Source organism: Triticum aestivum, chromosome 7D (assembly GCF_018294505.1).
Source record: "Triticum aestivum cultivar Chinese Spring chromosome 7D, IWGSC CS RefSeq v2.1, whole genome shotgun sequence".
In the NCBI taxonomy this organism is placed as follows: domain Eukaryota; kingdom Viridiplantae; phylum Streptophyta; class Magnoliopsida; order Poales; family Poaceae; genus Triticum; species Triticum aestivum.
This window is the reverse complement of record NC_057814.1, coordinates 142,267,911-142,280,341: the sequence shown is the minus strand read 5'-3', so window position 1 is coordinate 142,280,341 and position 12,431 is coordinate 142,267,911. Positions and strand designations below refer to the sequence as shown.

The following is a 12,431-nucleotide window of genomic DNA, read 5'->3' as shown; positions in this document are numbered from 1 at the left end:
AGAAAGGGAGATTTGGTGAAGTCAGAGGTGGTTTTCCTTCCCTAGATTCATGGAAGGACTTTTTGACTCTTAAGGTTTCAAACTGATCGAGAAATGAATGATGAGTTGTTTATGTTCCTGCTGAATCCACTATTATCGAGCTGTAGCCTAGACGCCTTGACCCCTTTCTCGAACCTAGCTAGGTTCAATGCGTGGGGAGGAATCGACTAGCGTGTCTTTTTTTTTTGCAGGTGCGTGCTTATTACCCCCTCTGTAAAAAAAATATAAGAGCGTTAAGATCAGTACTCTAGTGATCTGAACACTCTTATATTTCTCTACGGAGGGAGTAGCAAACATGGAGAATTAATGGCAGCCATGCTATGCATAATGTCTCTTCTCTCCAAGAATTTGGATAAAACCCTAATTGGTAAGATCCGGAGGATACAAATTAAAAGGTGAGAAAAATAAAGTTCTTTAGATCGTTTGGCGATCCACCTATGTCGCTTGCAAAGATTTTATAGCAATTTGCCCTGATGCAATGAAATGCAAGTTGCAACCGTATGAACCGTGCAAGAATTTGGAGAAGGATCGAACAAAGCCATAACAAGCGATCGAGTCAAGAACAGAAACAAACCAAAGAAGAACAAATCCAAAGACGAAAATTGGTAAGCCAAAGCTGTCGAACGGACCAGCGGTCACGAAGCCCTACGAGTCGCTGCCGCTCATGCTCTCGTTCGGCTCGCCACCCCCGTGCTGCAGATGCTGATGCTGGTTCTGATGTTGATGGCGAGTAGTCCCTTCAGCCGCTCCATTGTGCCCCGCCACCGTGACCTCCGACGCCGCTGCATGCTGCCCACGGTACGCGTTGAGCGCGGCGAGGATCCCCATGTGCCCCTCGCCCGCCGCTGCTGATCCACCGCCGCCGGCCTGGCCGAGCCCCAGCTGCTGCGCGTGCACTGCCATCGGCGCGGGGATGTTCATGAAATGTAGCCCGCTCGGCACGCCGCGGTACACGGTCGCCGAGCCGCCGCCGCCGCCGCTTCCGGGTTGCGGGAACGTCCAGATCGACTCACCGCCACCGGCAGGCGCCGCTCCGGCGGCCTGGGCGTTGCTCGTCGGCACCATCCACACAGTGCCCGGCATTTGGCTCTGCGTGTACCCGGCCATCTGCTGCTGGTACTGTTGCTGCTGTTGCTGTTGGTGTTGATGATGTTGTTGTTGCTGCTGCTGCTGCATTTCTTGCTCCCAACGCCGCTTCCTGGACAGTTCCGTGTTGGCCGCGGCCGCCGCCGACGACGGTGAAACGTCGAGGCCGACGCTTCCGGAGTGGAAGCTCAGCAGCAGCGGGGACGAGGAGGAGGTGGTGGTGGAGGCCGGACTCTCGAGGCCGCCGCCGAACCCGAGACCGACGAAGCGGTCCCACGCGTCGGCCCGTGGGCCACCTCCGAAGCGAGAGCCGGGCAGGCCTGCGGCGCGGAGGTGGGCGGGTATGGTGGAGAGCATGGAGCCGGAGGAGCGGAGGGAGATGTTGAGAGAGGTGAAGTTGGCCGGGATGGTGCCTGTGCCGGTGGCCGCGATCACGGCGGGCTCCGCCTGCTGCAGGAGCCACTCGATGGTCTCGCCGTCCGTCTTGTGCCCCAGCTCCCGCGTCAGCTGGAACACCCGCGCCGCGCAGATCGCCGGCATCCGGATGCGGCGGCCGCGGCCGTCCACCTTCGTGTGCCGGTCCTTGCTCGTGGTCCGCTTAGGCGGCGCCGCCTTCCGCACCTGCAGCTCCCCCGTCGCCGACCCATTCGTCCCGAGCCCAGCAGCCGGGGAGACGGAGCACGGATGCTCCTCCTTCTTCTCGAGGAGCTGCAGGGGGAAGTTGGGGCGGCGACCTCCACCGGCGTCCCCGGTAACGTCCATGGTCTCGATTAGGCCATAGACATATACACACAAGAACACACGGTGCTGTCTTTTGGTTGGGGGAAGTTGCGCGGTGGGTTCGGTGACGTGCCGAGCTGTTCTTGTGGGGTTCTGCTCAGCTGGTTAGGTGATGTGGGGACGGCGGTGGTGGCGGCGGCGGCGGCGCTAAGAGTGAGAAAGAGATCGAACAGGAGAGAGAGAGAGGGAGAGAGGGAGCTAGCTGTTAGGGAAACACTCTAGCTAGGTTGGCGAGAAATATTTTTCATATGGTTGTATGATGATGAGAGAGAGATGGGCGCCCGTGGAGATCAATCAACAAGCACTATTTTATGGTGTTTTGGTGGGTGTGCCTCGTCTGTGCGCTGCAGGGAAGACGATGGCTGGAGGAGGGGGGGGGGGGGGGGGGGGGGAGCATATGATAGGGGAGGGGAGCGAAGGTAGAGAGAGAGAGAAGGGGGGAGAGAGAGCGAGGGAGAACATCAAGGCAGGAGATGATGGTGTACTTTGTCGGGATTGGAGGAGAGAGATCACGACGCATTAAAGGTATGTTTTAGGAGAGAGAGGATAAGGAGGACGGGAGCGAAATCATTAGCTACACTTTAGCTCTTGTTGGCGGTAACGAAAAGGACCCCAGAAAAAAAAAAGTCGCTTCTTTGTATAGGTTTCACACATACATGTAACTTTTTTTCTTTTATCTTTTTACAAAATGATGCATGGGCTCCTACGAGTATCTCTCATGGACTGAGCCGGCGAGTTTTGAGATTGATGAAGTCATCACATGTGTCTCGTTAACAAGATCATTGCCTCCCAATGAAAGAATATTCCGTCTTTATAAGACATCAAAGCGTCAAATATAGGGTTTGATCCCTGATGGACCGGGGTACCACTCCCTCCTAGACATTCAACCACATATTGGTTCTCACATCAAGACGGGTTATAAACATGATAAATGTCAAAACCGAATCTTTTGTAACCCCTGCATCGTGAGCTGATGTCGACCCGACCCGTTCCGTCCGCGGTAAAAGTAAAAGAGCCGAGAATTAGGCTCTTTCCCAGCGGGAGGCCGCCAGAGAAGCCAGAAAAGATCCAAGTTGGGATCGGTTTCCAGCCGACGCATCCCATGTCTGGCGTGCCAACTGACGGTGCAAAAAATTCGGCCAGTACGTATCCTCGGTAGGGTTGCTAACGTGGCTGGAAGTACTAGATCGGAGGTCGCATAGGGGTTTTACCCAGGTTCGGGCCTCTGGTGAGGGTTAATACCCTGTGTCCTGCTTTGTGTTGTAATTCATGATGGTTATACCTCGTGCTAGGGGTTACAGTGAGGAAGATCAGTTTCTACCGAGAGTCTAGGTCTACAGGAGTAGATGGCGATGAGAATCCTGTGGCCACCACCTTATGTACACGGTGGGGGCTAGGTTTTTACAGGAGTTGATCTGATCTGGACGTCGTCATCTTGACTTAGGGTTCAAGATGATCTCTAGGTGCTTTATGCGATCCTCCTCGCTCCCTTTGACCGCCGACCCTTTGGTGGGCCTCATGGCCTCGTGGTAGGCCTGTTGCCGGGCTCTTGGGCAGAGCCCTCCTAGTGCACTACACCTCACTGTAGGCGTGCCCTGTGGGTCCCATGTGCCCTCTTGGCAGGACCAGAGCCATGCCGTGTGGTGGGGCTCAATGGGCCCATGAACGAGAAGATGTGACGGAGGGGGGCCACAGGGCCTCCACGCGTCCCACTAGGCTGTGTAGTGGGGCTATGTAGAGCCCCTGGCCACCGCCATCCGACACCCTTTGGCCTATGTTTTTCCTCTGACCTAAAAGTGAGTCGGGGAATTTACTAGATTTTTCGTCGCCGACTCGAGGCGGAGCACTTTTCCCTCTAGTAGGTTGATTCTACATGAGATTCATCCCTCCGTGAGGGGGGATTAAAAGCCGTCATCATCACCAACACTCCGATCACCAACCTCTGACCTAAATCCGCCATTCTGAATTTTTGGTGAATTTTTGGTATTTTTCTGAGCTCCAAAAACTAGTTTCTCCACTGGACATGATTTTGTGTTTTTCTGCAATTTTTCGGCAATCTCCCCTCCTCCATTGTAACATGCAAATTAAGATCGAATGCATATAATAATATGCAGAACATGGATAATTATGAGAAATTTATATTAAGAAATAGTGATGCAAAATGGACGTATCCGCGCGCCGGGGGGGGGGGGCAACCATCTCTCCCACTTGCATCTTTTGGGACTTAATGTGAAATATACTTGAACAAAGATTAGCCACCAACAATGAATCAAATCAAATGCCTTCCCCTCACTTCCCTTATAGAATCAAAGCTATGACCATTTATACTCGATGATACTGACACGGAGGTCGTGATGTGATTGGCGCTCATGGTGTCCTCCATGGCACCACCGACCTCCATGATGGAGTCGTCCTCCAAGTATGCCACAGGCAGTGGCGGGGGTGGACAGCCAGGGCCCGGGCCCTCCCCAATATCCTTTTTGGTACTATCACTAGTGCAAAATCGGGCTTGAGTCCCGGTTCGAAGGATCTTTAGTGCCGGCTCTAAAGGGTGGGGACTAAAGGCTCCTCCCCCTTTAGTGCCGATTCGTCACGAACCGGGACCAAAGGCCCACCACGTGGCACGAGCCCGCGCCAGGGGGTTGGGGGCCTTTAGTCCCGGTTGGTTACACCAACCGAGACTAAAAGGTTTAGGGGTTTATGGGTTTATGCTTTATTTTTCTTTAATCTTGTGTTTTCCATTTAAAACATATTTTATGCTACTACATATTGTACACGTCATGAATATATATAAATAGAATTTCTGGTAGAACCGATCATATATATATCATCGAATTTCTCGCACGACCATTCACATACACACACACACATACAATTTGGTATATAGAATTTATCCTACAAACAACAGATCATTACATGGAGGCATTACAACTTGTAATGGTATTCTCCTTTGGGATCTGTGACCTGGTCGAGCAAAAATCCCGCTATTTCCTCTTGGATTGCTCGTACGCGATCCGTTGGTAGGAGCTGATCCCGCATCTCCAACATCTTTAAAGAAGGAGATCAATATGAATGCATTAGTTGTCATGTGTATATATATTAGATAATGTTATAAAAATTGTGAATAGTGTTCTGGCAAACACATACCCAAGTTTATCTAGCATCTTTGGACCTTTCGGACGTTATAATGTGAATGTTCTCGCAAACGTAGTATGCGCATAAATCATGAAGGAAATATGCCCTAGAAGCAATAATAAAGTTGTTATTTGTATTTCCTTATATCATGATAAATGTTTATTATTCATACTAGAATTGAATTAACCGGAAACTTGATACATGTGTGAATACATAGACAAAACATAGTGTCCCTAGTATGCGTCTACTACACTAGCTCGTTAATCAAAGATGGTTAAGTTTCCTGACCATATAGTCATGTGTTTCCAAGACCCATCCGTTAGCTTAGCATAATGATCATTAAGTTTTATTGCTATTGCTTTCTTCATGACTTATACATATTCCTCTGACTATGAGATTATGCAACTCCCAAATAACGGAGGAACATCTTGTGTGCTATCAAACGTCATAACGTAACTGGGTGACTATAAAGATGTTCTACAGGTGACTCCGAAGGTGTTTGTTGGGTTGGCATATATCAAGGTTAGGTTTTGTCACTCCGTGTATCGGAGAGGTATCTCTGGGCCCTCTCGGTAATGCACATCACTATAAGCCTTGCAAAGCAATGTGACTAATGAGTTAGTTACGGGATGATGTGTAACATCCCAATTTTCAATTTGGATGTTATACATAGATCATCATATGCATATCATATTTTATTTGCATTTTGGTTGTGATCCTAGAAAATCCTAAGCAACTCAAGGACCTACGGAGAGAGTTGGGGATTTCATTTATTTTCCTATTTGAATTTTACTCAAATTTGAAAAGAGGATCAATTTGGTTTTAATATTTTTCTCTCCAAATAATTCTAATATTTAAAATAAATGAGAGAAGATAATATGACTTCTTCAAAAGAGAGGAATATTGGAGGAATTTTTTTAAAATCAAATAAGTATTTTATTTGGATTTTATTTGCTATTTTATTTGAATTAGAAAAACATGCATATTTGAAAATTGCATTTTTAGGCCAAAAAATGTTCACCTCGTTCTAAATATTTTATTTAGCCGGTGAAAATTGTTTTTGGAATTTTTAGAATTTTTTATATTTTATTAGGATTTTTTTCGGCGGATTTTTTTTAAAAAAAAAGCTTCTCGCCCGACTGGGCCGAAGGCCCAGCCGAGCCGGGCCGAAGCCCACGTCGCCGCTGCCTTCCTCCCGCCGCCGCCGTGCGAGGCACGGACGCCGAGGAGGAGTCCGAGCCGGACTCCACCCTGCACCGGCCCCTCCTCCAAGCCGCCCCGGGCCTTTATATAGCCGCCGCCCCGCCGCCTCTCCTCCTCACCTTGCCCACCGCAGCCGCCGCCCACCGCCGCAGCAGCCGCTCGCGCCGCCCGCCGCCGCCGCCGCACTCCGCGCACGCGCCGCCATCGCCGTCGCACCCCGTGCCTGCGCCGCCGTCGCCCCACAGCGCCGCCGCCGCCCCACAGCGCCGCCGCCGCCCCGCGCCGCCGTCGCCACTCGCCAGACTCGCCGCCACCCGACCCGCCGTTTTTTTTTGTTGAGCCGGTAAAACAGCCGAACCGCCGCCGATTTTTTTAGTTTTCGGTTTAGATCGGTTTTTTTGAGTTCGCTAATTATCGAACGTTCACTCGAACGTCACTGTTAGCGAACGTATTCACCCATTTGTCTCTGATAGCGAACGTTCGTTCGTTAGTGTTTTTCTTTGTATTTTATTTTTCGGCCAGGGACCTATCCGCGATTATTTTTATCGCAGATTAGCCTATGATCTTCAAACCCTCGTAACTTTTTAACCGTTCGTCCAAATCCAGTGAAACCAACGCCGAAATCTTCGTCTCGAACCCCTCTTTCTAGTTAATCAACTTGAACATGGTTTTGACAAAACTAACATTTGGTTGCAAGCAGATTAGAATTCGAACTTTTGTTGATCATAGTTTGAGTTTCGTAGCTCCGATTCGATTGATTCTTTTTGCAAATCGAAGCTCTTCAGTTGAACTTTTAGCTTGGACTTTTTCATCTGAGTTTTATCCTTGCATCTATGTTTGAGTGCTTATGTATGCTATTATTTTTTTGTGATAGAGTTTCCGGAGTGCGAAGCGTGCTACTATGAGTCACTAGGGTTTTCCGATCGTCAGCAAGGCAAGTAACACTTTGATTATACCCCTTTGTTACCTAGTTTTTATGCATTTGTTATACCCCTCAAACATCGCATGAGTAGGATTTATTTGACATGTGGTTATGGGGAAGTAGATGATGAGGTAGAACCTATTGCCCTTTATTTCAAACCTTGGGAGTTACTTCTACGTTGTGCTTATTGCTATGCTATGCTCGTAGACGTGGATTGTTTGAGTGTATCCATGACAGATGTGAGAGTTGATAATTAATAGTTAACTTAAGGTGGCTACTTTAATACACATCTGGGTGGATTGTTTGTGGGAACCTGGCACTACTAGGAAAAGGCCTACTAATGGCGCACCTAATTTGGCTATTAATGGCGCATTAGTGGTGCACCATTAGTAGCACGCCATTAGTATATTTTACTAATGGCGCACCACTGGTGCGCCATTAGTATCTGGTATACTAATGGCGCACCCCAGATGCGCCATTAGTATATACAACAGTGCGCCATTAGTATGCCTCCCAGGGGGCCATCTATACCCAGGTGCTTTGGCATACTAATGGCGCACAACAACTGGATGCGCCATTAGTAACTTCGGCATACTAATGGCGCACTGTTTAGTGATGCGCCATTAGTATCCTCTGGCATACTAATGGCGCACTATGATGTGATGCGCCATTACTATGAATATTAGGTTTTTTTATTTTTTTATTTTCTGTTTTTTGCACAGGTTACAAAATGTATAATTGGACAAAATATAGACAGCACACATCAACAACAGATTCATCGAATACAATACAAGATTAGTCTCTGAATACAATTCATCATTTTAGTCTCCGAATACAATTCATCATATTAGTCTCCGAATTGAAAAGACCGAACAAAATGTATAAGTATGAATCATTATATTACAAGTCTCGAGACCGCGAGTTTGTCTTCACATTACAAGTCGATATCGATCATCTAAACTACCATCACATAGAAGAGAGCTGCGGTCATCACGATGAGCATCATCACGATGAAACTCGTCTTCATCCGGTTCCTCCAACGCTCCCTCCCCTCTCCCGCTAGATAGCGGGCGTATCTAGATTCGGCCTCGGCCCTAGTGGCGTACCCTTTGTAACTGTTACCGCTGAATCGGTGAACCTGTCTCCGACACTCCTCCCAGTCGTCGTAGACTCCGGGAACCTTACCCTTGTACACGACATACCACGGCATCGCTATGCAGTAGCCAAACGAAACGTTAGTACCAATTCACAGACAATACATAAGCAATATATAAGTATGCAACAGAACGATCGGAAGAGAAAAGCAAGACATTAATAGCATCGATTACATCTAAGTTGAAGGACTCTCGAAACCAAAGAGACATACTACAAGTTCATTAAAGTTTAATTACAACATGAGCCAATCGATGTTTCAGAACTAGACACAGCATCACTGCTTTCGACTCGACTCAAGGGACCGGAGCGTGGATGAAGCCGTCGTCTATCGTGGGAGTCATGAAACAACGGGCGTTGTCAGCCTGCATTTGTAGGATTGTGTCGATGTCACTGTTGGACGGTTGATTTCTGAGGTAGAACTGCCCCGAGGTACGAAGGACATCTTGATGGATGATTTCCGCAAACTCCGACTGGATGCGAAAGAATTCTTGTCTGATGTCCGCGTCCTTGATTGCCGACACGCTCGCGGCCCAATCTTTGAGTCTACTCGGTAGCAGTAGTTGATGATGGTCCCGTACGATCGCCCGCATGTGATGGATGGCGTAGTAGGCACCCTTCTGACCGCCAGGCGGCTGCTTGACGCAGCAGAACGTCGTGTTGTGGGAGAACACGTGCTTGCCGTACTTACGAATAGGCCTGGTGAAGGTGCCTCCAGATTTGACATTTGTGTAGTCTACGTTCGACTGACGGTCCGGGTCGAAATACGTGGCCATGGAATATTTGGGGCTTAGGAGGATGAGCGTGCAATGTGTGTCACTGCAGAAAACACGGAATGTTAAAAGAAAAACGATCGAAATCTAAGAATTCATATGTTACGGGGCGGTTGAGGGGAGGACTTACTCGGGAAAGTAAGGCACGAGGAAGTTGTCCTTATCTTGGTTTGCCAGAATGACGCCTTCGAGGTAAGAACTCGCGACTTGCCGGTCTCCAGCGCTGCCCAAGATCTTGGCACGCATGTAGAAGGGGTCGACTATCACGATGTCCGGGGTCTTGTCGCGAATGATCCGCATCTCCATACTCAGCGAAAATAGCCGAACGAAGGTGTAGTGCAGCGGATGAAGGTTCAACATAGCGTGGATGTCATCAAACGGCAGGACGATCGTACCCCCGATGGAGTTATCCACAAAGCCTTTGCCCTCTGGCACCTTGGCAGCGAAAACCGGGTATGCCACATCCTTCTCTCGGAGACGCCGCTTCTCCAAAGAAAGAACACTGTCATGCAGACTCCGCATAGCACCGGTTGCAGCATCGAGCATATTTCTCGGTAGCATCGGCCTACCCGCCACATGCACCCTCCTCGAGATATCCGCAGTTGAAGGTGGCCCGTCCTGAGCACGGATCGTACTCGGTGCCGGCTGGCCCGCACCCTTGTTAGTCTTTCTTTTGCGTGCCTTCTTCTTGATCTCCTGTAAGGGAACCGAGTTCTGCTCACAGACCGCCTTCTTGAGTGTGTTGGGGCTGATCATATTTGGCACCTCGCCTATATGAGGCTCGGTGAAGTCGGCAGCTGGAGGCGTCTCCTGAGAGCTGAACTGCAGACGACGCCTGTTGCAACTTGGCTTCTCCACGGTACCAGCTAGATCGCACACGTCTTTTGTTGGGTTGGGTTCTTGAGAAGGAGGCCCCATGAAGTCGCCACCGTCCCCATGATCGGCAAAGTACTGATCGACGTTGGCAAATGTATCGTCGTCGTCGTCGTTCTGATCCTGTGCCATATGCATGTTTGGATCCAGTGGCATAGGGATGTCCGGCACCGTTGCGGCGGTCTTGCCATGGGGCCGACTTGGCGCCGACACGACTGGCGGTGTTGTCTTTGGGGTGGTGTCCCCCGCCCCCAAACGAATCTGGCTCTTCGGCCAAAGCAGGGGCCAGCTCAGGCAGGCGCTGAGGTTCATCACGTCATCATCGTCGGCCCCGATGGGTCGAATCGGAGGTAACACCTCGTCGCAGCCTGGCAGCATGTAAAGGGTACGACAGAAGCTTCTGCTTGAACCAACGCGTGAAACATGAGTTGTGCTCTTTGAGTATATCTCCGTCCGTCCTCTGTTGGCCTCGGTCATTGTACGTCTTCTTAATAAAGGTTTTGTGCTCTACCACCCAAGGATCGACCACGTCTATGTGTTGTAGCGCGACTAGGTTTGCTCTTTCAAAGTCGGCGAGTCGACCCTCGAAGTCGACATGCATTTCGCGGCGACCCTCGCGGTGACCCCATCCAGCGAGCCTGCCGAGGTGCCTGTTGACGGGCAGACCAACGGGGTTCTCGATGCCTAGATAATTCGTGCAGTAGGAGATGCACTCTTCGGTCAGAAAGCCCCTGGCTATGCTTCCCTCTGGACGTGACATGTTGCGAACGTATCCTTTGATGACACCATTCATCCTTTCGAACGGCATCATGCTGTGCAGGAACGTCGGCCCGAGTTGGATGATATCGTCCACGATATGGACCAGCAGATGCACCATAACGTCGAAGAATGCGGGCGGGAAGTACATCTCAAGCTCGCATAGTATCACCACGATCTCTTCCTGTAGCCTTTTGAGTTGCCTCACGCCAACAGACTTCCGAGAGATGACGTCGAAAAAGTTGCATAGGCCAAATAGCGTTTCACGGACGTGCGCGTCCATGATCCCACGGATTGCAACTGGAAGTATCTGCGTCATCAGCACGTGACAGTCGTGAGACTTCATCCCGCTGAACTTCAGCTTCGCTAGGTCTAGGTATCTGCTTATCTTCCCCGCGTAACCGTAAGGAAGTTTTACTCCTACGAGGCAGGTGAAAAACTGCTCGATCTCCTCCTGACTTAGAGTGAAGCACGCGGGAGGGTAGTCATTTCTGGTCTTCTTGGCCTTTTTGCCTTTGCGACGACTTTCCGTGTCCTGCTTCGCCTCATCATCATCATCATCATCATCATATATAGCGTGAAGCTCCTGCCTGATGCCCATTGATTTCAAGTCTGCCCTTGCTTTCGGCCCATCTTTGGTCCTCTCTGGCATGTTGAGCAGGGTACCAAGCAGACTCTCGCACACGTTCTTCGTGATATGCATGACATCAAGGCTGTGAGGCACACGGTGGATCTTCCAGTACGACAAGTCCCAGAGAACAGACCTCGTTTTCCATACCTTCAGCAGCGGCTCTGGCGCCTTTCGCTTCTTTCCCGGCTCTGGCGCCTTTTGCTTCTTTCCCGGCAGTGGGCAGTCTTTCCAATTTTTCAACAGCTCGTCTATTTCCTCGCCGCTCCTCGTACGCGGGCGTCCTCGGAGTTCGGTTTCACCATCGAATAGATCCTTGCATTTTCTCCACGGGTCATCGTCGCGAAGCCACCTTCGATGTCCCATGAACACGGTTTTCGAAGACCCGGGATCTCTATCTAGCTGGCGATACGTTGTGTCATCCATGCACCTGACGCATCCAGAAAATCCGTGGACCACCTGCCCCGCGAGATATCCGTAACCGAGATAGTCGTGCACCGTCGTGAGCAGCGCGACTCTCATAGGGAAATATTCTTTCTCTGCGGCGTCCCACGTATTGGCTGGCGTTTTCCACAGCGTGTCAAGCTCCTCTTTCAGTAGCCCCAGATACAGATTGATGTCGTTCCCTGGTTGTTTCGGTCCTTCAATTAGCATACTCATGTGAATGTACTTCCTCTTCATGCACAACCAGGGGGGAAGGTTGTACATCCACACAAACACAGGCCAGGTGCTATGTGTGCTTCTCTGGCTGCCAAACGGATTGACTCCATCGGTGCTCGCGCCCAGCACGATGTTCCTTGGATCGTTCCCAAATTCTAGGTCTTCGAAGTTCAACGCTTGCCACTGGCTCGCATCCTTAGGGTGACTCAGCATCTTGTCTTTTTTATCTATCTCCGGATCATTTGCGTCATCTTCTCGCTTCTTCTCCTCCCTATCCGCGTGCCAACGCAGGAGCTTTGCTACCTTAGGGTCCGCGAAATACCGCTGCAGACGAGGAGTGATCGGAAAGTACCACACCACTGTTCGAGGAGCTTTCTTCCTCTTCTTGTATCGAGTGACGCCGCACACCGGACATATGGTAGAC

The 12,431-nt window shown here is 50.1% G+C and overlaps 1 protein-coding gene across 1 annotated transcript; it reads right to left on the bottom strand.

Annotated features, from left to right (window-relative positions):
* Window positions 1–360: 360 nt before the first annotated feature.
* Window positions 361–2,270, bottom strand: LOC123168590 (transcription factor TCP15). Its single transcript, XM_044586478.1, has one exon. The coding sequence runs from the start codon at window positions 1,885–1,887 to the stop codon at window positions 685–687; it is 1,203 nt and encodes a 400-aa protein (XP_044442413.1). The 5' UTR covers window positions 1,888–2,270; the 3' UTR covers window positions 361–684.
* Between the last annotated feature and the right edge of the window lie 10,161 nt (window positions 2,271–12,431).

What these genes read in the sequence shown, in the direction of transcription:
- LOC123168590 (XM_044586478.1), bottom strand. Translation starts at nt 1,887, where the DNA reads ATGGACGTTACCGGGGACGCCGGTGGAGGTCGCCGCCCCAACTTCCCC.